Consider the following 26,719-nt stretch of genomic DNA (forward strand, 5'->3'; position numbering starts at 1 on the left):
AATCCTCCTCTACCCCTAATCCTCCTCTACCCCTATCCTCCTAATCCTCCTATCCCCCTAATCCTCCTCTACCCCTATCCCCCTAATCCTCCTCTCCCCCTAATCCTCCTCTACCCCTATCCCCCTAATCCTCCTATCCCCCTAATCCTCCTCTACCCCTAATCCTCCTCTACCCCTATCCTCCTAATCCTCCTATCCCCCTAATCCTCCTCTACCCCTATCCCCCTATCCTCCTATACCACTATCCCCCTAATCCTCCTCTACCCCTAATCCTCCTCTACCCCTAATCCTCCTCTACCCCTATCCTCCTAATCCTCCTATCCCCCTAATCCTCCTCTACCCCTATCCCCCTATCCTCCTATACCACTATCCCCCTAATCCTCCTCTACCCCTAATCCTCCTCTACCCCTATCCTCCTATACCCCTATCCCCCTAATCCTCCACTCCCCCTATCCCCTATACCACTATCCCCCTAATCCTCCTCTCCCCCTATCCTCCTCTACCACTATCTCCCTAGTCCTCCTCAACCCATATCCCCCTAATCCTCCTAATTTTTCTACCATAAACCGCCTCCAACCACATTTTAAAGAATTTGGCAGTATGTCCAACCGGCAGAGCCCAAGACCTCCACATCCGGCTTCTTCACCTGCTGGATTGTCTGAGACCAGCCACCTGGGCAGCTGATGAAACGGAGGAGTATTTCTGTCTGTAATAAAGCTCTTTTGTGGGGAAAAACTAATTCTGATTGGCTGGGCATGGCTCCCCTGTGTGTGGGCCTGGCTCCCCAGTGTGTGGGCCTGGCTCCCAAGTGGGTGGGCCTATGCCTTGCCAGGCCCTACACATGGCTGTGCCCCTGCCCGGTCATGTGAAATCCATACATTAGTGCCCAATTAATTTATTTAAATTGGCTAATTTCCTTATATGAAGTGTAACTCAGTAAAATCGTTGAAATTGTTGCGCTTATATTTTTGTTCAGTATAGTTAAATCAAACATATAGGCCTAGTTTTATCTAGTTTTGGGCATTGATATACCACTCACACAGTGAGTATACCACTACACACAACTAACTGATGTAGGCTGAATATCCAGCTAGTAAACAGAAGGCTACTTACTATATGAAGCATGTCCAAGATGTAAAAATAAAGACACAAGGTTTACTTAATAGGCCTAATTAGAAAGAATGTCATTTTACACCGTTCATAGCAGAAACCAATTCGTATGTTTATAGTAGTATGTTTATAGCCCGGAGGGCTCTGTCCGGTTTCTCTCTCACACCCATCATCACTCTTGCGGTGAAATGTGAAACTAAAAACAATTCCACCAGAAGGTGGCGGTATTCACTGACTATTCTCTCAGACAGACACCACTGAGATGCTTGTAATTGTAACGGGGGAGTTTCTTCTTGCTAACTTGGACTAATCCTAGCGCATCATTACAGTTTTTCTCAGTCGCGTTGGTGGTGCATTTCTTAGATCAAAAGTGCAATTCTTGATACTACTTGTACAAATTCCATATCATCTAGTCACTTGTGCACATCATTAAAGCAATTTCTTATTCCTTTGAACAAATTGCAATTGATAATGTACAAGTGTCAGCTTTTTTTTCCCCCACTGGTTGTCCAGTCTCTTTCAATCAATAACCCACATACAGTAATATGTAAATAGTACTGTTGAAATTGATATATGCCATAGAAGTGCAGCCTTGTGCATTTTCAATACAGTAACTGTAAACTAGGACTAATCCTAGCGCATCATTAAAACAGACAAAACCACCTGGGTATGATGATGAATTATGTCACAATTATTACGGAGATGTTTCACAATAACACAATTTAGGGTAGGCTAGCCCATCTCAGCTATAAGGTCAAATAAATGTAAACCTACTAATATAGAAACTGAGATCTAACAGCTTTATTCGAGCTCCATTTTGTTTAGGGTAGGCTAGCCCATCTCCGCTATAAGGTCAAATAAATGTAAACTTACTAAAAAATATATATATATATTTTTTTAAACAGAACATTTCCAGACTACATTATTAATTGCACATCCGGGTATATAGAAACTGAGATCTCAGTAGTGCATAAAAACAATGAAGATTGTTGCAGTGGTCTATTCGAGCTCCATTTTGTTTTGGTGCAGAATTGCAGTTTAGTTTCTAAATTCATTGATAAAGGGGTACAACATGAAATAGGCCGACTATGAAGCTTCAAACAATTCAGTCCCTTTTCACAAAGGCTATTCACCCTGTGGCTGCAACATGCCGACATTATAATGTAGCTATAGACTAACAAAAGAAACGGGAGACTATTGGTGGTTGCTAAAAATCAATTGGTGACTAATCTAAGTATCTCATCGAACAAATCCCAATTCAAATTTCATGACCGTAAATTTTTACATACAGTAAATTATGTTACTAAAATACTATTGCCTAGGTTTATGTCAGATTACTGATAAAACAACATCAAAAAGGCTTCCTGGTAACCACAAAACAAAAAGGCTTCCTGGTAACCACAAAACAAAAAGGCTTCCTGGTAACCATGTTACAAAAAGGCTTCCTGGTAACCATGTTACAAAAAGGCTTCCTGGTAACCATGTTACAAAAAGGCTTCCTGGTAACCATGTTACAAAAAGGCTTCCTGATAACCATGTTACAAAAAGGCTTCCTGATAACCATGTTACAAAAAGGCTTCCTGATAACCATGTTACAAAAAGGCTTCCTGATAACCATGTTACAAAAAGGCTTCCTGATAACCATGTTACAAAAAGGCTTCCTGGTAACCATGTTACAAAAAGGCTTCCTGATAACCATGTTACAAAAAGGCTTCCTGATAACCATGTTACAAAAAGGCTTCCTGGTAACCATGTTACAAAAAGGCTTCCTGGTAACCATGTTACAAAAAGGCTTCCTGATAACCATGTTACAAAAAGGCTTCCTGATAACCATGTTACAAAAAGGCTTCCTGATAACCATGTTACAAAAAGGCTTCCTGGTAACCGTAAAACAAAAAGGCTTCCTGATAACCATAAATCAAAAAGGCTTCCTGATAACCATGTTACAAAAAGGCTTCCTGATAACCATGTTACAAAAAGGCTTCCTGATAAACATGTTACAAAAAGGCTTCCTGATAACCATGTTACAAAAAGGCTTCCTGGTAACCATGTTACAAAAAGGCTTCCTGATAACCATGTTACAAAAAGGCTTCCTGATAACCATGTTACAAAAAGGCTTCCTGATAACCATGTTACAAAAAGGCTTCCTGATAACCATAAATCAAAAAGGCTTCCTGATAACCATGTTACAAAAAGGCTTCCTGGTAACCGTAAAACAAAAAGGCTTCCTGATACCCATGTTACAAAAAGGCTTCCTGATAACCATGTTACAAAAAGGCTTCCTGGTAACCATGTTACAAAAAGGCTTCCTGATAACCATGTTACAAAAAGGCTTCCTGGTAACCATGTTACAAAAAGGTTTCCTGATAACCATAAATCAAAAAAGCTTCCTGATAACCATGTTACAAAAAGGCTTCCTGGTAACCATGTTACAAAAAGGCTTCCTGGTAACCATGTTACAAAAAGGCTTCCTGATAACCATGTTACAAAAAGGCTTCCTGATAACCATGTTACAAAAAGGCTTCCTGATAACCATGTTACAAAAAGGCTTCCTGGTAACCGTAAAACAAAAAGGCTTCCTGATAACCATGTTACAAAAAGGCTTCCTGATAACCATGTTACAAAAAGGCTTCCTGGTAACCATGTTACAAAAAGGCTTCCTGGTAACCGTAAAACAAAAAGGCTTCCTGATAACCATGTTACAAAAAGGCTTCCTGATAACCATGTTACAAAAAGGCTTCCTGATAACCATGTTACAAAAAGGCTTCCTGATAACCATGTTACAAAAAGGCTTCCTGGTAACCGTAAAACAAAAAGGCTTCCTGATAACCATAAATCAAAAAGGCTTCCTGATAACCATGTTACAAAAAGGCTTCCTGATAACCATGTTACAAAAAGGCTTCCTGATAAACATGTTACAAAAAGGCTTCCTGATAACCATGTTACAAAAAGGCTTCCTGGTAACCATGTTACAAAAAGGCTTCCTGATAACCATGTTACAAAAAGGCTTCCTGATAACCATGTTACAAAAAGGCTTCCTGATAACCATGTTACAAAAAGGCTTCCTGATAACCATAAATCAAAAAGGCTTCCTGATAACCATGTTACAAAAAGGCTTCCTGGTAACCGTAAAACAAAAAGGCTTCCTGATACCCATGTTACAAAAAGGCTTCCTGATAACCATGTTACAAAAAGGCTTCCTGGTAACCATGTTACAAAAAGGCTTCCTGATAACCATGTTACAAAAAGGCTTCCTGGTAACCATGTTACAAAAAGGTTTCCTGATAACCATAAATCAAAAAAGCTTCCTGATAACCATGTTACAAAAAGGCTTCCTGGTAACCATGTTACAAAAAGGCTTCCTGGTAACCATGTTACAAAAAGGCTTCCTGATAACCATGTTACAAAAAGGCTTCCTGATAACCATGTTACAAAAAGGCTTCCTGATAACCATGTTACAAAAAGGCTTCCTGGTAACCGTAAAACAAAAAGGCTTCCTGATAACCATGTTACAAAAAGGCTTCCTGATAACCATGTTACAAAAAGGCTTCCTGGTAACCATGTTACAAAAAGGCTTCCTGGTAACCGTAAAACAAAAAGGCTTCCTGATAACCATGTTACAAAAAGGCTTCCTGATAACCATGTTACAAAAAGGCTTCCTGATAACCATTTTACAAAAAGGCTTCCTGATAACCATGTTACAAAAAGGCTTCCTGATAACCATGTTACAAAAAGGCTTCCTGATAACCATAAATCAAAAAGGCTTCCTGATAACCATGTTACAAAAAGGCTTCCTGGTAACCATGTTACAAAAAGGCTTCCTGGTAACCATGTTACAAAAAGGCTTCCTGATAACCATGTTACAAAAAGGCTTCCTGGTAACCATGTTACAAAAAGGCTTCCTGATAACCATGTTACAAAAAGGCTTCCTGATAACCGTAAAACAAAAGGCTTCCTGGTAACCATAAAACAAAAGGCTTCCTGGTAACCACAAAACAAAAAGGCTTCCTGGTAACCATAAAACAAAAATGCTTCCTGATAACCATACATCAAAAAGGCTTCCTGGTAACCATGTTACAAAAAGGCTTCCTGGTAACCATGTTACAAAAAGGTTTCCTGGTAACCATGTTACAAAAAGGCTTCCTGGTAACCATGTTACAAAAAGGCTTCCTGGTAACCGTAAAACAAAAAGGCTTCCTGGTAACCATGTTACAAAAAGGCTTCCTGGTAACCGTAAAACAAAAAGGCTTCCTGATAACCATGTTACAAAAAGGCTTCCTGGTAACCATGTTACAAAAAGGCTTCCTGATAACCATGTTACAAAAAGGCTTCCTGGTAACCGTAAAACAAAAAGGCTTCCTGAGAACCATGTTACAAAAAGGCTTCCTGGTAACCATGTTACAAAAAGGCTTCCTGGTAACCATGTTACAAAAAGGCTTCCTGGTAACCGTAAAACAAAAAGGCTTCCTGATAACCATGTTACAAAAAGGCTTCCTGGTAACCATGTTACAAAAAGGCTTCCTGGTAACCATGTTACAAAAAGGCTTCCTGGTAACCATGTTACAAAAAGGTTTCCTGGTAACCATGTTACAAAAAGGCTTCCTGGTAACCATGTTACAAAAAGGCTTCCTGGTAACCGTAAAACAAAAAGGCTTCCTGGTAACCATGTTACAAAAAGGCTTCCTGATAACCATGTTACAAAAAGGCTTCCTGGTAACCATGTTACAAAAAGGCTTCCTGGTAACCGTAAAACAAAAAGGCTTCCTGGTAACCATGTTACAAAAAGGCTTCCTGGTAACTATGTTACAAAAAGGCTTCCTGGTAACCATGTTACAAAAAGGCTTCCTGGTAACCATGTTACAAAAAGCACATTAATTAAGGCCAACACCTTCATGTGATGATGAAATGATCTATTATGTATATTAGTATTATATCTATTATGTATATTAGTATTATATCTATTATACCTCATCATGTTCTATCATGCTTAGGCTACAGTCGCCGAAAACCACCAAAGCAATTGCTAACCCAGGATGCATAAAAACGTCAAGTTTCAATCTCCTCCGTCAATGAAAGTCTATGCTCCAGTGATTCAATCGAGGTTCGTTCCACATAGGATACAGTAGGATCAAAAACACAACTGTATTTTTCAGAGAATGATTTACCGTTTCCAAAGGAGAGGAAAAGGGGAAGTTAGTGTTGTTGTTGTTTTTTTTAAAATAAGGGTAGGTTCCATCCTCTCAAATAAAACGGAAGGATCTCAATCCTGATCTCTCTTTTGACGAACATATCAAGAATATTTCAATGACAGCTTTTTTTTCCATCTAAGTAACATTGCAAAATATCTGAAACTTTCTGTCCAAAAATGATGCAGAAAAGTTAATCCATGCTTTTGTCACTTCTAGGTTAGACTACTGCAATGCTCTACTTTCCGGCTACCCGGATAAAGCACTAAATAAACTTCAGTTAGTGCTAAATACGGCTGCTAGAATCCTGACTAGAACCAAAAAATGTGATCATATTTCTCCAATGCCTCTCTACACTGGCTTCCTGTTAAGGCTAGGGCTGATTTCAAGGTTTTACTGCTAACCTACAAAGCATTACATGGGCTTGCTCCTACCTGTCTCTCTGATTTGGTCCTGCCGTACATACCTACATGTACGCTACGGTTACAAGACGCAGGCCTCCTTACTGTCCCTAGATTTCTATGCAAACCGCTGGAGGCAAGGCTTTCTTCTATAGAGCTCAATTTTTATGGAACGGTCTGCCTATCCATGTGAGAGACAAAGACTCGGTCTCGACCTTTAAGTCTTTATTGAAGACTCATCTCTTCAGTAGATCCTGTGATTGAGTGTAGTCTAGCCCAAGGGTGTGAAGGTGAACGGAAAGGCACTGGAGCGACAAACCGCAGGTTCCCCTCTCTCCAGTTGGATTCTCTGCCTCTAACCCTATTATTACAGGGGCTGAGTCACTGGCTTACTGGTGCTCTTCCATGCCATCCCTAGGAGGGGTGCGTCACTTGAGTGGGTTGAGTCACTGACGTGATCTTCCTGTTGGAGTATTTTACCTGTCTTATCAGGTGTCCTGTGTGAATTTAAATATGCTCCCTCTAATTCTGTCTCTCTCCCCCTCCCCTGAGCCCTGGGACCATGCCTCAGGAGTACCTGGCCTGATGACTCCTTGCTGTCCCTGGTCGACTCTCTCTCTATTCCGCACCTGCTGTCTCTAACTCTGAATGATCTGCTATGAAAAGCCAACTGACATTTACTCCTGAGATGCTGACCTGTTGCACCCTCTACAACCATCTGACCATGCTGGTCATCTATGAACGTTTGAACATCTTGGCCATGTTCTGTTGTAATCTCCACCCGGCACAGCCAGAAGACTGGCCACCCCACATAGCCTGGTTCCTCTTCAGGTTTCTTCCTAGGTTTTGGCCTTTTCTAGGGAGTTTTTCCTAGCCACCGTGCTTCTACACCTGCATTGCTTGCTGTTTTGGGGGTTTTAGGCTGGGTTTCTGTACAGCACATTGAGATATCAGCCGAGGTAAGAAGGGCCTATATAAAATACATTTGATTGACTGATGGATCAATGAGGTCGGCTTCCCTCACTCTTTCGTCAGAGGGATAAGTAGTTTATAATAGGATGTGGTATGTTTCTAACGGGACACTGCTAAAGAAGATCCTCGGTGAAGATGTTGTAACGCATCTAACCAGCGGAGAGCTGTCTGATTCGTCGCGTTTTGAGGTGCTTCTTGTAGCCTTTTTTGTTGTTGGAGTCAAACCGTGAATTCGTTGAATTATTTTCTACCAGTATCTCATATCGATTGTCACGAATATTAACGAAGGTGGCTCCCCTTCTTGTTCGGGTGGCGCTCGGCGGTCGTCGTCGCCGGTCTACTAGCTGCCACCGATCCTTTGTTCCGTGTTCGTTTGGTTTTGTCTAATTGGTTTCGCCTGTTCCTTGTTTGGTTGTTAGGGTGGGGTTATTTAAGTTCCTTTAGCACGCTTCTGTTTGTGTGGGCTTGTTCGTCCCTATTTGTGAGAGGTGTTAGTGTTTTGTTGGGTTTTCTCGCTGTCCTAGTATTTCACAATAGGGTACTATTTTGTTTTATAGTTACACCTGTGTTGGGTATACTATTTTGTTCCTGTGATTTTTTTTTGGACATTAAAGCGTGTTTTTTCCCGCATCCTTTGCTCTCTGCGCCTGACTCCACACCCATTCACTCATTGAGCGTTACATCGATGTTGCGCACCATAGGCTAATGAGAATAGAATGATGAGTGTCATGTCTTGGGTTCTCTGACTGTTGGTTTCTGGTATTAATATCCAATTGGCCCAAGAGAGAACTATAGCAAAGGTAAATAAAGACTATTTCTATATGTGAAAATCCTCTACTATATATTACGCATATTTTTTCTGATTTTTCTATGACATATAAAGATCTACAGTTGAAGTCGGAAGTTTACATACACCTTAGCCAGATACATTTAAACTCAGTTTTAAACAATTCCTGACATTTAATCCTTGTAAAAATTCCCTGTCTTAGGTCAGTTAGAATCACCATTTTATTTTAAGAATGTGAAATGTCAGAATAATAGTAGAGAGAATGATTTATTTCAGCTTTTATTTCTTTCATCACATTCCCAGTGGGTCAGAAGTTTACATACACTCACTTAGTATTTGATAGCATTGCCTTTAAATTGTTTAACTTGGGTCAAACGTTTTGGGTAGCCTTCCACAAGCTTGCCACAATAAGTTGGGTGAATATTGGCCCATCCCTCCTGACAGAGCTGGTATAACTGAGTCAGGTTTGTAGGCCTCCTTGCTCGCACACACTTTTTCAGTTCTGCCCACAAATGTTCTATAGGATTGAGGTCAGGGCTTTGTGATGGCCACTTCAATACATTGACTTTGTTGTCCTTAAGCCATTTTACCACAACTTTGGAAGTATGCTTGGGGTCATTGTTCATTTGGAAGACCCATTTGTGACCAAGCTTTAACTTCCTGACTGATGTCTTGAGATGTTGCTTCAATATATCCACATAATTTTCCAGCCTCATGATGCCATCTATTTTGTGAAGTGCACCAGTCCGTCCTGCAGCAAAGCACCCCCACAACATGATGCTGCCACCCCCGTGCTTCACGGTTGGGATGGTTTTCTATAGCTTGCAAGCCTCTCCCTTTTTCTTCCTAACATAATGATAGTCATTATGGCCAAACGGTTCTATTTTTGTTTCATCAGACCAGCGGACATTTCTCCAAAAAAAGTATGATCTTTGTCCTCATGTGCAGTTGCAAACCGTAGTCTGGCTTTTTTATGGCAGTTTTGGAGCAGTGGCTTCCTCCTTGCTGAATGGCCTTTCAGGTTATGTCGATATAGGACTCGTTTTCCTGTGGATATAGATACTTTTGTACCTGTTTCCTCCAGCATCTTCACAAGGTCCTTTGCTGTTGTTCTGGGATTGATTTGCACTTTTCGCACCACAGTATGTTCATCTCTAGGAGACAGAACGCGTCTCCTTCCTGAGTGGGATGACGGCTGCGTGGTCCCATGGTGTTTAAACTTGCGCACTATTGTTTGTACAGATGAACGTGGTACCTTCAGTCATTTGGAAATTGCTCCCAAGGACGAACCAGACTTATGGAGGTCTCCAATAATTTTATGAGGTCTTGGCTGATTTCTTTTGATTTTCCCATGATGTCAATCAAAGAGGCACAGAGTTTGAAGGTAGGCCTTGAAATACATCCACAGGTACAACTCCAATGGACTCAAATGATATCAATTAGACTATCAGAACTTCTAAAGTCATGACTTCCAAGCTGTTTACAACTTAGTGTATGTGTCACTCCCTGATCTGTTTCATCTGTGATTGTCTCCACCTCCTCCAGGTGTCCCTTATTTCCCCCAGTGTATTTATCCTTGTATTTCCTGTCTCTCTGTGCCAGTGTATTTATCCTTGTGTTTCCTGTCTCTCTGTGCCAGTGTATTTATCCATGTGTTTCCTGTCTCTCTGTGCCAGTGTTTTTATCCCTGTGTTTCCTGTCTCTCTGTGCCAGTGTATTTATCCTTGTGTTTCCTGTCTCTCTGTGCCAGTGTATTTATCCCTGTGTTTCCTGTCTCTCTGTGCCAGTGTATTTATCCTTGTGTTTCCTGTCTCTCTTTGCCAGTGTATTTATCCCTGTGTTTCCTGTCTCTCTGTGCCAGTGTATTTATCCCTGTGTTTCCTGTCTCTCTGTGCCAGTGTATTTATCCTTGTGTTTCCTGTCTCTCTGTGCCAGTGTATTTATCCTTGTGTTTCCTGTCTCTCTGTGCCAGTGTATTTATCCCTGTGTTTCCTGTCTCTCTGTGCCAGTGTATTTATCCCTGTGTTTCCTGTCTCTCTGTGCCAGTGTATTTATCCTTGTGTTTCCTGTCTCTCTGTGCCAGTGTATTTATCCCTGTGTTTCCTGTCTCTCTGTGCCAGTGTATTTATCCTTGTGTTTCCTGTCTCTCTGTGCCAGTGTATTTGTCCCTGTGTTTCCTGTCTCTCTGTGCCAGTGTATTTATCCTTGTGTTTCCTGTCTCTCTGTGCCAGTGTATTTATCCTTGTGTTTCCTGTCTCTCTGTGCCAGTGTATTTATCCCTGTGTTTCCTGTCTCTCTGTGCCAGTGTATTTATCCTTGTGTTTCCTGTCTCTCTGTGCCAGTGTATTTATCCCTGTGTTTCCTGTCTCTCTGTGCCAGTGTACAGTGCCTTGCGAAAGTATTCGGCCCCCTTGAACTTTGCGACCTTTTGCCACATTTCAGGCTTCAAACATAAAGATATAAAACTGTATTTTTTTGTGAAGAATCAACAACAAGTGGGACACAATCATGAAGTGGAACGACATTTATTGGATATTTCAAACTTTTTTAACAAATTTAAAAACTGAAAAATTGGGCGTGCAAAATTATTCAGCCCCTTTACTTTCAGTGCAGCAAACTGTCTCCAGAAGTTCAGTGAGGATCTCTGAATGAACCAATGTTGACCTAAATGACTAATGATGATAAATACAATCCACCTGTGTGTAATCAAGTCTCCGTATAAATGCACCTGCACTGTGATAGTCTCAGAGGTCCGTTAAAAGCGCAGAGAGCATCATGAAGAACAAGGAACACACCAGGCAGGTCCGAGATACTGTTGTGAAGAAGTTTAAAGCCGGATTTGGATACAAAAATATTTCCCAAGCTTTAAACATCCCAAGGAGCACTGTGCAAGCGATAATATTGAAATGGAAGGAGTATCAGACCACTGCAAATCTACCAAGACCTGGCCGTCTCTCTAAACTTTCAGCTCATACAAGGAGAAGACTGATCAGAGATGCAGCCAAGAGGCCCATGATCACTCTGGATGAACTGCAGAGATCTACAGCTGAGGTGGGAGACTCTGTCCATAGGACAACAATCAGTCGTATATTGCACAAATCTGGCCTTTATGGAAGAGTGGCAAGAAGAAAGCCATTTCTTAAAGATATCCATAAAAAGTGTTGTTTAAAGTTTGCCACAAGCCACCTGGGAGACACACCAAACATGTGGAAGAAGGTGCTCTGGTCAGATGAAACCAAAATTGAACTTTTTGGCAACAATGCAAAACGTTATGTTTGGCGTAAAAGCAACACAGCTCATCACCCTGAACCCACAATCCCCACTGTCAAACATGGTGGTGGCAGCATCATGGTTTGGGCCTGCTTTTCTTCAGCAGGGACAGGGAAGATGGTTAAAATTGATGGGAAGATGGATGGAGCCAAATACAGGACCATTCTGGAAGAACCTGATGGAGTCTGCAAAAGACCTGAGACTGGGACGGAGATTTGTCTTCCAACAAGACAATGATCCAAAACATAAAGCAAAATCTACAATGGAATGGTTCAAAAATAAACATATCCAGGTGTTAGAATGGCCAAGTCAAAGTCCAGACCTGAATCCAATCGAGAATCCGTGGAAAGAACTGAAAACTGCTGTTCACAAATGCTCTCCATCCAACCTCACTGAGCTCGAGCTGTTTTGCAAGGAGGAATGGGAAAAAATGTCAGTCTCTCGATGTGCAAAACTGATAGAGACATACCCCAAGCGACTTACAGCTGTAATCGCAGCAAAAGGTGGCGCTACAAAGTATTAACTTAAGGGGGCTGAATAATTTTGCACGCCCAATTTTTCAGTTTTTGATTTGTTAAAAAAGTTTGAAATATCCAATAAATGTCGTTCCACTTCATGATTGTGTCCCACTTGTTGTTGATTCTTCATAAAAAAATACAGTTTTATATCTTTATGTTTGAAGCCTGAAATGTGGCAAAAGGTCGCAAAGTTCAAGGGGGCCGAATACTTTCGCAAGGCACTGTATTTATCCTTGTGTTTCCTGTCTCTCTGTGCCAGTGTATTTATCCCTGTTTCCTGTCTCTCTGTGCCAGTGTATTTATCCCTGTGTTTCCTGTCTCTCTGTGCCAGTTCGTCGTGTATGTTTCCAAGTCAACCAGCGTTTTTCCTGTTCGCCTGCTTTTTGCATTCTCCTTTTTCTAGTCCTCCTGGTTTTGACCCTTGCCTGTTTCTGGACTTTGTACCTGCCTGCCTGACCATTCTGCCTGCCTTGACCACAAGCCTGTCTGCCACTCTGTACCCGCCTGCCTGACCATTCTGCCTGCCTTGACCAAGAGCCTGTCTGCCACTCTGTACCTGCCTGCCTTGACCAAGAGCCTGTCTGCCACTCTGTACCTCCTGGACTCTGATCTGGTTTTGACCTTTTTGCCTGTCCTCAACCATTCTCTTTCCTACCCCTTTGGATTAATAAACATTGTCAGATTCCAACCATCTGCCTCCTGTGTCTGCATTTGGGTCTCACCTTGTGCCTTGATAGTAGGTAACCTCCTGACCCACTGGAATTGTGATACAATGAGTTATAAGTGAAATAATCTGTCTGTAAACAATTGTTGGAAAAATTACTTGTGTCATGCAAAGTATATCAAATACGTAATTGGAAACAAATGGTAGTGATTTAGAGCCTGATATTACATACTGTAGTGTAAACCACATGTTTTAGAGCCTGACATTACATACTGTAGTGTAAACCACATGTTTTAGAGCCTGACATTACATACTGTAGTGTAAACCACATGTTTTAAACCCTGACATTACATACTGTAGTGTAAACCACATGTTTTAGAGTGTGTAATGACATACTGTAGTGTAAACCACATGTTTTAGAGCCTGACATTACATACTGTAGTGTAAACCACATGATTTAGAGCCTGACATTACATACTGTAGTGTAAACCACATGTTTTAGAGCCTGACATTACATACTGTAGTGTAAACCACATGTTTTAGAGCCTGACATTACATACTGTAGTGTAAACCACATGTTTTAGAGCCTGACATTACATACTGTAGTGTAAACCACATGTTTTAGAGCCTGACATTACATACTGTAGTGTAAACCACATGTTTTAGAGCCTGACATTACATACTGTAGTGTAAACCACATGTTTTAGAGCCTGACTTTACATACTGTAGTGTAAACCACATGTTTTAGAGCCTGACATTACATACTGTAGTGTAAACCACATGTTTTAGAGCCTGACATTACATACTGTAGTGTAAACCACATGATTTAGAGCCTGACATTACATACTGTAGTGTAAACCACATGTTTTAGAGCCTGACATTACATACTGTAGTGTAAACCACATGTTTTAAACCCTGACATTACATACTGTAGTGTAAACCACATGTTTTAATGCCTGACTTTACATACTGTAGTGTAAACCACATGTTTTAGAGCCTGACATTACATACTGTAGTGTAAACCACATGTTTTAGAGCCTGACATTACATACTGTAGTGTAAACCACATGATTTAGAGCCTGACATTACATACTATAGTGTAAACCACATGTTTTAGGGCCTGACATTACATACTGTAGTGTAAACCACATGATTTAGAGCCTGACATTACATACTGTAGTGTAAACCACATGTTTTAGAGCCTGACATTACATACTGTAGTGTAAACCACATGTTTTAAACCCTGACATTACATACTGTAGTGTAAACCACATGTTTTAATGCCTGACTTTACATAGTGTGTCAAGTCAAGTGAGACTCGGGATTTTAAGTGGTCAGAGGACACGCAGTGGCCATGTAAAAAAAAAAAAAGGAGAACAGAAAGAGCACTTTGCTTTCCACATCAAATGGTTTCATTTTTACCCATCAGCATCAAGAGTGCCCTGGTCCGCAAAGTGATTACATACTATGATCATGTCGGTCTCACTGCCAAGCTACAAGAAAGAGAGGAAAAAACCTTTTCAGAATAACTCCCAAAACGAGCATCACGACCCAACATTGACCATTAAACCTATATAAACAGATCAATAAGAACATTCTATTGACACAGGTGCGTAATGGTTACTTCACAATAAGATCCAGATAAGATTCAGACCCAATGGAAAGTCAGCTAAATTTGTCTGAGATCAACTGTATACCAGCTTGCCAAATGGAGAAACACCTTATGCCCTATATAGTGCACTATTTTTGACCAAAGCCCATAAGCCCTATGGGCCCTGGTTAAATGTAGTGCATTAAATAGGGAATAGGGATTATCGTTTGATAGCTTATCAACTGGCAGCTTCATTAAATAATTACCCACTATACACCATTCTCAATGTCAACAGTGAAGAGGCGACTCCGGGATGCTGGCTTCTAGGCAGAGTTGCAAAGAAAAAGCCATATCTCAGACTGGCCAATAAAAAGAAAAGATTAAGATGGGCAAAAGAACACAGACACTGGACAGAGGAATTCTTCCTAGTCGCCTCTTCACTGTTGACGTTGAGACTGGTGTTTTACAGGTACTATTTAATGAAGCTGCCAGTTGAGGACTTGTGAAGCATCTGTTTCTCAAACTAGACACTTTAATGTACTTGTCCTCTTGCTCAGTTGTGCACCGGGGCCTCCCACTCCTCTTTCTATTCTGGTTAGAGCCAGTTTGCGCTGTTCAGTGAAGGGAGTAGTACACAGCGTTGTACGAGATCTTCAGTTTCTTGGCAATTTCTCACATGGAATAGCCTTCATTTCTCAGAACAAGAATAGACTGATGAGGTTCAGAAGAAAGTTTTTTTCTGGCCATTTTGAGCCTGTAATCAAACCCACAAATGCTGATGCTCCAGATACTCAACTAGTCTAAAGAAGGACAGTTTTATTGCTTATTTAATCAGGAGAACAGTTTTCAGCTGTGCTAACATAATTGCAAACAGGTTTTCTAATGATCAATTAGTATTTTAAAATGGTAAACTTGGATAAGCTGACACAAGGTGCCATTGGAACACAGGAGTGATGGTTGCTGATAATGGGCCTCTGTACGTCCATGTAGATATTTCATAAAAACATCTGACGTTTCCAGCTACAATAGTCATTTACAACATTAACAATGTTATGGGGCGGCAGGGTAGCCTAGTGGTTAGAGCGTTGGACTAGTAACCGGAAGGTTGTGAGTTCAAACCCCCGAGCTGACAAGGTACAAATCTGTCGTTCTGCCCCTGAACAGGCAGTTAACCCACTGTTCCCAGGCCGTCATTGAAAATAAGAATTTGTTCTTAACTGACTTGCCTGGTTAAATAAAGGTAAAAAAAAAAAAAAAAAAAATGTCTACACTGTATTTCTGATCAATTTGATGATATTTTAATGTACAATCAATGTGCTTTTCTTTGAAAAACAAGGACATTTCTAAGTGACCCCAACTTTTGAATGGCAGTGTGTATATATATATATATATATATATATATATAAATCTTTGCCTGGAAATTCTCTCTACACATTCCGGGTGATGAAGATACAGTCAGTGGGTAAACATTGGATAATGCTGCTAGCTGCCCTTAGCTATCTAGCCTAGCTAGCTAGCGGATGTCCTTAATGTGCTGCAGCTCTTAGCTCTCTAGCCTAGCTAGCTAGCGGATGTCCTTAATGTGCTGCAGCTCTTAGCTCTCCGGCCTAGCTAGCTAGCGGATGTCCTTAATGTGCTGCTAGCTGCCCTTAGCTCTCCAGCCTAGCTAGCTAGCGGATGTCCTTATTGTGCTGCTACTCTTAGCTCTCCAGCCTAGCTAGCTAGCGGATGCAGACACTTCTGGCTAACAACAGACAGGCAGACAGACACTTCCTGCTAACAGACAGGCAGACAGACACTTCCTGCTAACAGACAGGCAGACAGACACGTCCTGCTAAGACAGGCAGACAGACACTTCCTGCTAACAGACAGGCAGACACTTCCTGCTAACAACAGACAAGCAGACACTTCCAGCTAACAAGACAGACACGTTCTGCTAACAACAGACAGAGATGTCATACTCTACATGTGCACTGTGAGTCTAAATGACATACTTTCATAGCATTCATCCCTCTCAGAGACTGCACAAAGGATAGATTGTGAGATTGTTTAAATGCATGCACGCACACACACGCACACTGACTGACACGCACACCGATTGACACAGACACAGACACAGAATTTCTCCTCTCTCTCTCTCTCGCTCTATCTCTCTCTCTCTCTCTCTAATCAGCAGGATAAAGGTGGGAGTCTGGCAGCCTATCTAGGAATCACAGTGTCCACATAGTGATGATGACATCACCGGCCAGCGTCCAAAGGTCTGTAACCAGACTTATTTATGAGCCCTGTGAAACAACCAATCACAGTTCATTTTCATCGACTTTTAGTGATGTCACTGTACTGATGAGGAAATAGTCTCAGAGGGATTTTGATCAAATAAAATAAAATCCTGCTCCTTCCTATAACCAAGTATGTAGCATTAGGGATGGACACACACAGACACACACACACGCACACACAACCTAGGGTACGCTCAGACCCAAACGAATCAACAAGCACTTTTAGTTATGTGCTTTTCTACGACAACTGGTGACTCTTATTAATACTCCTCACTACTGCAGATACATATAGCACGGTATCAACCACATAGTCGTCAACCTGTTCAGCGTCTTGGTTGCTTTAATCAACCACATAGTCTTCAACCTGTTCAGCATCTTGGTTGCTTTAATCAACCACATAGTCTTCAAACTGTTCAGCATCTTGGTTGCTTTAAGTAGAATATGGCCGACAAATTTATCCTAAAACAAAATGACTAATCCAGTAAGATTCCGAAAAAGTTAAATAGTTTGATTGCTACTAAAACATCACATATCCAAAAGCATGGTGTTGGTTCAGTGCTTTTGTCTAGAGACAGAGAGGGGCTGCATGTGACCCAGTAAGTGAGTCTCTGTTTGGTTTAAGAAGAGAGCAGGGTCAATAAACATTGCCCTTTACACATCCAGTGTGTTGACAGCATCAAGATGAAGAAACAAAAAGTGGTACAGAGATCAACAGAGAGTCACTGTTGGATGGCTTGGCCAGTCAGACCTGGCTAGCAGATCATCATCATCATCATCATCATCATCATCATCATCATCAGCAGCAGCACGCTTTAACTGGGGAGGAGAAATACTGCCATACTCGTTTTTCTGTTATCTAGACTGGAAAACAGACGTAAACACACTGTGATAGTGGGACACATGTTGCTCAGTAAAACAGATCCTTATACCGTAGTTTACAACATTGGCAAATTTATCTTGAATCTCAAAGCCAGGTGAACTCATCATCTCACTGGATAATGTAAGACTGTCATGCACACTTCAACCTACCTCCTGACAAAAGAAACCAAAATTCAAAAAAAAATATATATATACTTTTCTAAACATCCTCTCATCATTTTAAACTGGTAAATGTCTGAGATAATAGTGTGTTTTCATCACAATGTTACTTACTATTAGCATAAGTAGGCCTACTTTAACTTTAAATGGCTTTAAACCACATATTAAAGACTATTATCCACAATTGGATTTCTCAAATCCAATATCACATTTAATCCAATACTGAATATACCCCAGTCTAATATTAATCCAATCTCAATCCATTAAGGCAAAAAAAGGATTTCCCTCTAAATACACATCTAACTAATTACACATTACACTAGGTATATTTCTATCTGTCGAACATTACTACATGTTATTTTTTTGTTTCGTTTTTTTTTGACATACCATAGTTTTGGGTCCCTGTGCACAATGTTGTCAGTGTCTGACAATGCATCCCATTTGACCCAATCATGGCGTGCTCTCTACTGGTACCTGTAAGGGACACAGGGAAAAGGCTTGGTGTGGTGATCTGTTTTTGTTTTTGTTATAGCCCGCTGTCTGTTTACCCACTACATTAATTTACATACTGCATTTCTCCTTCCCGTTTTTAAAATACCCATTATTAGGATACCACTTCAGTGTACGTCAGATAGAAACCACACGTTGTGCCTTTGGAAAGTATTCAGACCCTTTTTCTACATTTTGTTATGTTACAGCCTTATTCTAAAAATGGACTAAATTCACTTTTTTCCTCATCAATCAACACACAATACCCCATAACGACATCACAATACCCTATAAGGACATCACAATACCCCATAACGACATCACAATACCCCATAACGACATCACAATACCCCATAATGACATCACAATACCCCATAACGACATCACAATACCCCATAACGACATCACAATACCCCATAACGACATCACAATACCCCATAACGACATCACAATACCCCATAACGACATCACAATACCCCATAACGACATCACAATACCCCTTAACGACATCACAATACCCCATAACGACATCACAATACCCCATAGGGACATCACAATACCCCATAATGACATCACAATACCCTATAACGACAAAGCAAAAAACGTTTTTTTAGAAATGTTTGCAAAAATATGAAATATCACATTTACTTAAGTATTCTCAGACCCTTTCAGTACTTTGTTGCAGCACCTTTGGCAGCGATTACAGCCTTGAGTCTTCTTGGGTTTGACGCTACAAGCTTGGCACACCTGTATTTGGGGAGTTTCTCCCATTCTTCTCTGCAGACCGTCTCAAGATCTGTCAGGTTGGATGGGGAGCGTCGCTGCACAGCTAGTTCAGGTCTTTCCAGAGATGTTCGATCGGGTTCAAGTCCAGGCTCTGGCTGGGCCACTCAAGGACATTCAGAGACCTGTCCTGAATCCACTCCTGGCTGTGTGCTTAGGGTTGTTGTCCTGTTGGAAGGTGAACCTTCATCCCAGTCTGAGTTCCTGAGCACTTTGGAGCAGGTTTTCATCAAGGATCTCTCTGTACTTTGCTCCGTTCATCTTTCCCTCCAGCCTGACTAGTCTCCAACATCTCCCGGGAATGATATTGCAACGCTTCACCATAGGGATGGTGCCAGATTTCCTCCAGATGTGATGCTTGGCACTCAGGCCAAAGAGTTCAATCTTGGTTTCATCAGACCAGAGAATCTTGTTTCTTATGGTCTGAGAGTCCTTTAGGTGCATTTTGGCAAACTCCAAATGGGCTGACATCTGCCTTTTAATGAGGAGTGGCTTCCGTCTGGCCACTCTATCATAAAGGCCTGATTAGTGGAGTGCTGCAGAGATGGTTGTCCTTCTGGAAGGTTCTCCCATCTTCACAGAGGCACTCTGGAGCTCTGTCAGAGTGACCATCTGGTTCTTGGTCACCTCCCTGACCAAGGCCCTTCTCCCCCGATTGGTCAGTTTGGCCAGGAGGCCAGTTCTAGGAACAGTCTTGGTGGTTCCAAACTTCTTCCATTAAGAATGATGGAGGCCACTGTGTTCTTGGGGACCTTCAATGCTGCAGACATTTTTTTGGTACCTTTCCCCTGATCTGTGACTCGACACAATTCTGTCTCAGAGTACGGACAATTCCTTTCAACCTCACGGCTTGGTTTTGCTCTGACATGCACTGTCAACTGTGGGACCGTATATAGACAGGTGTGTGCCTTTCCAAATCATGTCCAATCAATTGAATTTACCACAGGTGGGACACCAATCAAGTTGTAGAAACATCTGAAGGATGATCAATGGAAACAGGATGCACCTGAGATTAATTTCAAGTCTCATAGCAATGAATTTAAATACTTATGTAAATAAGGTATTTCTGTTTTTATTTTTAATACATTTGCCAAAATCTGTAAAAACCTGTTTTCGCTTTGTCATTATGGGGTATTGTGTTTAGATTGATGAATTAAAAAATATATATTATCAATTTTAGAATTAGGTTGTAGACTTTATACACTGTATACTTCATTATTCAAAATAGATTTAAATATATATATATATATAAATCAATAAAGCACATGATCATGTTGACTTTTAATTTATCAATAATTTCTGGATGAGTGCTCTCCTACAAACATCAAGGCTAACTGACAGTTAAGCCAAAACTAGAATAGCACACACACTGCCACTCTCAATTAATTTATGCCTGAAAAACCAGGAAAATCACATATAAAACATAGAATTTTAGGCTGCAATGAATAATAATCTCAGACACGTTTCAGTTCAGTTTTTCTCAAACTAAAGTGTGAAATCAACAGACAGGTTCAGTCTTTGGTCTGAGGCTGTTGATGTGGGTGTTGTGAGAGAGAGAGAGGGCAGCAGAGATACTGTCGCTCCAGTGCTGGGAAGAAGGTAAAACCCCGCCTGCGTCATCAGCTTTACTGGAACAGCTACCGTATCGGGTTCAACAGATCAATGCGAACTGGGTCCACACGTTTATGTTATTGTTGCCGGCATTAATGCCCTTTTAATCTTGTGGAGATTATCGCCATCGATCCACATCCATACTGCCTAACAGATTTGTTTGGGAAAAAGTGACAACTGCACAACGGACAGAATGGCAGGAGCGACAATAAACAAAATGTCCTGTGTGTTTTCGTTAGTTATGTTTCCCGCTTCTTCTTTGTTTTTACTGTGCCCAAGTACATCACATGAACATAATTTTCCTACAACGTAATTTCATGTCAAATGTGACATAGAATATTTGCTTTTTCCAATGGCCTATTTTAGCTTGGGTCTAATTTCACAGTGACGCCAGAGGAATATTGTGCGAAATACATTCGGTCTATATGGTTTTAATTTCACAAAAGAGGTAGAGGTATTGGAGTGTATTTTTCTATGTAGAAATTATTATAGTGTTAAATATATTTCTCCCTAAATCACTATAATTTCGACGTCACAAACACCATAGTTAATTTAAAAAGATTTTCATAATTTTATTTTCGAAATAAAAGCAATATAGGCCTACGTTTTTTTTTCTTTCGATCGTCTATAGTTAAGGGTGCATTTATTATCCAAGTTTTGTTTCTTATTTGTTTATAGGCCTATTCATTTGTTTATTTTGCATATAATTCCACTCATTCGTTAATTATGAATAGGCTTAATAACGTCTACCTGTTCAATCTCAACAGTCCAGAATTCTATCATAACGCTTGTCCTGTGTGATTTATTTATTTTTGTCAAGTTATTTCAGCTGGACTGTAAACCCGCATATCAATGACGTCGGCTCGGCTAGCTGTAACCGGGAATGTTGTCGGGTCCGTGGCAGGCACATGGAGATGTCAGCCAGGACCAGGACATGCCTGATTACATGCAGCAGTGTGAGTGCCGGTGGAATAAGTTTGAGTCAAGTGTCACGTTTGATTTGACTACAACTAATAAAGCTGTGACAAGGCCATTTTCCCCGCTGAAACCAGGCAGAGAAAGGGCACCCGTTCAATTATCTGCCTAGGAGCTGTTGTATCAAATAATTAGTAGGCTATAGGCCTATGACCAACAGCTACTGCAACTGTGGTTATTGCCTAAATACCTATTGACTATCCATTGACTATTAATAAACCTATATTAATGTAGGCCTACTTGACATAAACTGACTAATTGGAGAGAAAAACATTACGCATTTACAACCACATTTTTTTTTTACATAATCTTATGATTTATCATTTTCAATCCGTGATATTTATAGACGTAATTGTTCTATTACACCCGCTGAATCTGCACAACGAACAGCGAACAAAAGCCTCGCGCCCTGCTCCACGTTTTGCCTAACTGGTTAACCCACGACAAGGTGACGTTTTGTGCTCGAGCTGTGGGTCACGCCGAGATTTATATCAATAATTCATTGAGCCGCGCGCTCTGCAGCTTCTGTTCTTCTTTTCAATTCCCTGGCTGCTGCCTCGCACCGAGCCGATCACATAATACCTTCCCCCAAAAGCCCTGAGCTGCCTGGCCGCAGAGTTACCGCCTTCTGTAAACGAATGATGCTGCTGCGGGGAAGAAGGGAAGTCTGCAAAGCCTTTCCCCTATATCATTTAAAGCTAACCAATGGTATAGGCAATATTTGTTGATGTTGTCATGGTGTCCATTGTGTTTACAATCGCTCCATTAACTCCTGTGAATATTAAAACGGCCTTCAACGTTCGCTGCATGAAGTCATGGCATTTAACTGATCGCGGAAGGAAAATATGTGACAGATGACGACATGGAGCAACCTAATATCTTTCCATCCGTACATTCTTAGTCATTGCATTATAGCCTCTTCAAAAATGTCCCTATTGTTGTTCTAATCACTACAATACGTATTGTATCTATAAATGACATCTGATGGTGTAGTTGTTTTGTTCGTACAGTTTTTTAGCAGGCTGCAATTTTGAATCGTATCCTTTTAGAAAATGCGCAGAATTTGAAATATTGATCCACTATTCGCAGCTGGTCTGATCTTCCTTTCCAAACCTCATCTCCATCAGGCAACATCCCCCCTCGATTTAGTCAAAACAGTCAACTTTCCACACTATACTTACGCACATAAATATGCAGCCTATACGTCTGTAATAGTTTACATTTAGGATAGTAAATATTGAGTTATTAATCTGTGAAAAATACTTTGCCATTACTAATAGGCAATATTTGTTTGCTTAAAATGACTAGTGTATTAATTGAATGTACAGTGTATTTAAACACTATTTTTTTGTACGATTGTGAGAAGAGTGAACTAAAAGAAAAGAGGAAACCTCAGTAAATGCAATCCACAATCAATTCTGAAAGGGAACCGACTACAGAGAGGGTACATTTGTTCGCTTGGACGGAACAAAAGAAAGCCCGTCTCGTCGTTCCACGTGTTCTCGCTAGAGGGTGCACCAGCCTTACTATAAAGGCTACCATGCATGTATTTACCCGCTTTTCAACGCATCCCAGGCTTTGATTGGAAAAACCTCATCACAATCAACAGCGTTCTCTGTCAGTCTGTCTGTCTGTCTCTGTCCCCTTCTCTCTCCTCAATGAGGGAACACGCACAGAACAAATCATAGCAATGTATTTGCCCAATATTCCGTAAGCTGTATTAATAGCCTGCCTACTCCAGGTGTAAATATGTCTATTCAATAAAAATACAATTGTATATATATATATATGTGTGTGTGTGTGTATACATATATGTATACACACACATGTATGTATAAAGAATTGAAAGGCCTCCCCCATAAAAACAAACGGCAAAATTGTGTATAATTATTCTATTTTTCAGGGGATTTTCAAATTAGGTGCTGGTGCTGTTTTTCAGTGCTGCACATTTTTAAAAATGTGTGTCCAATCTATCTGCTTATAATCATTTAATATCGACATTAAAATAAAGCCACACATGACATTTCATCAGAAGAACTTGCTCATCACTAAAAGAGAATCCCCCCCCCCCCCCCCCCCAATGTAGGCCTATACGCTAGAATATCAGTAGCATAAATAGCCTATTATTACATGGATAAATAATATTAGAGAGAAATCATTTGACCTTGTCATTGATATCGAGAATTGGTTTAATTTTGATTTGATTTTTTGGGATCATCGTTATTATGGATCACTAATAACAATACTACTACTTTAATTTGAAATAAATGTAATTTATCTAGCCTACTCAGCAGTGAGAGGTATAGATAGATAGATAGATAGATAGATAGATAGATAGATAGATAGATAGATACTGAACTGTATTTTAGTGCAGGGCTATAGCCTGACTACTAGCAGAGAGGCAGGCAGACAGACAACAAACATCAGCAGAGACGGGTCGGTTTTATTGAGGATACCTTGTCTTACCTGCAAGCCGTAGGGCTGACATCCTCTGAAACTCGGGTTCCTGCAGCCACTTCCACATCCTTCGAAAGGTCTCCCTTCCAGATTTAAGTTTACTCCAAGGTTTGGGGTTTCTTAAGAGGTCTGAAAGGGTGCCTTGCGAGCGACACAGCACCCTCTGAGCGAATATAGCCTGGGGGATGCTATACCGCTTCAGTTCAGCTGTGATCCTTTGCGCCACTTCTTTGGTATTGATCTCTTCAAGCTGCCCCGAGTTGTTACCTTGTTGTCCCGAGGAGGAGGGCGGTCTGTCCCGGTTGGAAGCCAACACAGGCCCGTGGGATTGAGAGTGGCCCGGGTGCCCGGTGTGGTGCATCCCGTTCAAATGCGGCATCATACCTGCCGTGGGGCCACCGAGGCCTCGTGAGAGGTGTTGATCACCCCTGGACAGCATGGCAGTGTGGGCATCGAAGTTGGAGCTTAGCATCTTGTCGTGCCCATGAGTGCCATAGTTATGGAGGTTTTGCTGTGTATTATGAAGAGAACCCAAACCATTGCCAAGAGGGCTGCTGGCCAGGGGGGATAAACTCTGACCCATCCCGGTCATGTCCTTATGATAGTGACTGTAGAGGTTGTTCATTGCTGGTAAACCCCTCTCGTCCCGCATCAGCGTGAAACTCCCGCTTACGTTCCCAGAGAGACGCTGGTGGTGATGGTGATGGTGATGGTGATGCGGATGGTGGAATTTGTCCGAAACGGTTGAAATGGGGGGTAACGGTTGAAGTGGAGTTAACGTGGTGTATGTGCCGTTCATACCCATCCCCGGTGGGGATGTATCACACGGCATGCTCATAGCGTGATGGAGCGGATGCGATAATTCTGGTCGGTACTCTCCGGCTCCGTCCAGAATCGTTGCCATGCTGGACACCATGGCGGACCGCGACGATGCAGCAGCCAGATCCTGATGTAACCGCAAAGAAGCCCCCGCGTTCCGGTTGTGATGGGGGCTGTGGCTGTTCATCAAGTCCTGGTCATGGCTCAGTCCGCCATGCAGATTGCCAATGCTGTCCATTGTCATCTCTGGGTTCATGGCGTAGGCATCCAGATCCTTGGCCAGGCATCGATAGGCGTTATAAGCAGTCTTCATTCAGCCCTCATTCAGTCCATTGATCTAGTTTATGTTTTGTGCCGGGATGGGTATTTCCTTCGTGTTGTTTTCCCTAAGGCCTCTCGTTTTGTTTTTTTTTGTTGGTTTTTTTACATTTAAAAACAATTCCGCTCTCTATCAGACGGGCCAGTGCTGAGTCTACCTAGATCCATGTCCGAGCCTCTCCTCCTCCTACGTATTATGTTTAGGCAAGAGGAGCTGTCCAGGATGGGCTTGCTGAACGAACAGCCTAACCCGCTGGCGGGGGAGGGGACTCACTGTTACGGACGGCTGATCTGACCACCCAGAGTCGCTACTTGGTTCAAACAAAGGCATTTCATTGGCTGCTTCTCCCATATTTTTTTTTTTTTTACGCGTAGAGCAAGTCAGATATAAAGGGTGGTAGAGATTTATACGCGTCTCTTGCATCTGGAGTCTGTCAGAAAGTATAAATGTCTTCTCAACTTCCTCTGCTGTAATAGTTTAACAAGACACACTTTTCAGTGAGAGACTTGATTGGTAGCATGGGTTAAATAGGTATATGGTCAACATTGGGCCATACTTATTTGATTTTTTTTTTTTTTGCATAGGCCTACAAGAACATACTGGCTACCGACCAGTGGGTGCAGAATTAGATTAATCAATTATTAAATTATTCTGATATTCATGTAAGTCTGTGGCGCTTATATTTGTCAATTTTCATGTGTTTTTGGCATACCCCAACGCCCCCTTAGAGTGAGGTCATAGCATGTCGTTATAAAAACCCAATTAGCGTTAAGTGCCTTGTCAGCTGGGGGATTCGAACTAGCAACCTTTCGGTTACTGGCTTAATACGCTAAATACTAGGCTACCGGTTGTCACCGGAGGTTGCTTTTTTATGGTGTTTCAAATTGTAACGTTACGTGCGCAGTAAAATGCATTTCTTTCAAGTTCGAAAACCAACCATGCATTAATCTATATCAATGTACTACTAAAAAAACACAAGGACAATTTAGGTTAGGCCTATATAAATCAACAAATACGTAATATTTGTAGAGCTATAGTCATCATCATGTCCACATTCCTCCTGTTTTGCCAATTTTACCAAATATATAGGTGAGCAAAACAACATAGCAAGTGCAAAGTTACGATTTTTACCATCATTTAACTAGGCAAGTCAGTTAACAAAATCTTATTTACAATGAAGGCCTAGGAACAGTGGGTTAACTGCTTTGCTCAGAGGCAGAACGACAGACGTGTTACCTTGTTATCTCAGGTATTCGATCTTGCAACTAGCCCAACGCTCTAACCACTAGGTTACCTGCTGCCCTCTTTAGCAAGAGTTACATGCTCAAACAAAGTGCAGATAGCCTTCAATCACTGAAAACTAGACCAAATGATATCTCTCTCTCTCTCTCTCTCTCTCTCTCTCTCTCTCTCTCTCTCTCTCTCTGAAGTAGATCTGAGTCAGAAATAT

The 26,719-nt window shown here is 41.3% G+C and overlaps 1 protein-coding gene across 3 annotated transcripts in view; it reads right to left on the reverse strand.

The window, feature by feature from the left end:
• The window catches only part of LOC110536895 (one cut domain family member 2-like), a 44,101-nt gene extending 18,613 nt beyond the window's left edge, over positions 1-25,488 (reverse strand). Inside the window, exons 1-2 of one of the 3 annotated variants that reach the window (XM_090191615.1) lie at positions 24,141-25,488; positions 18,204-18,290 (exon numbers count right to left, since the gene is read on the reverse strand). In XM_090191615.1, coding sequence (XP_090047741.1) covers positions 18,204-18,290; positions 24,141-25,263 — 1,210 coding nt within the window. In that variant the 5' untranslated portion in view covers positions 25,264-25,488. Of the gene's footprint in view, positions 1-18,203; positions 18,291-24,130 lie in introns of all 3 variants that reach the window. The other 2 variants (XM_036936727.2, XM_090191616.1) reach the window with 2 other exon arrangements.
• Between the last annotated feature and the right edge of the window lie 1,231 nt (positions 25,489-26,719).

This window comes from Oncorhynchus mykiss, chromosome 12, assembly GCF_057628025.1.
Source record: "Oncorhynchus mykiss isolate SJ-2025 chromosome 12, ASM5762802v1, whole genome shotgun sequence".
Taxonomy (NCBI): Eukaryota; Metazoa; Chordata; class Actinopteri; order Salmoniformes; family Salmonidae; genus Oncorhynchus; species Oncorhynchus mykiss.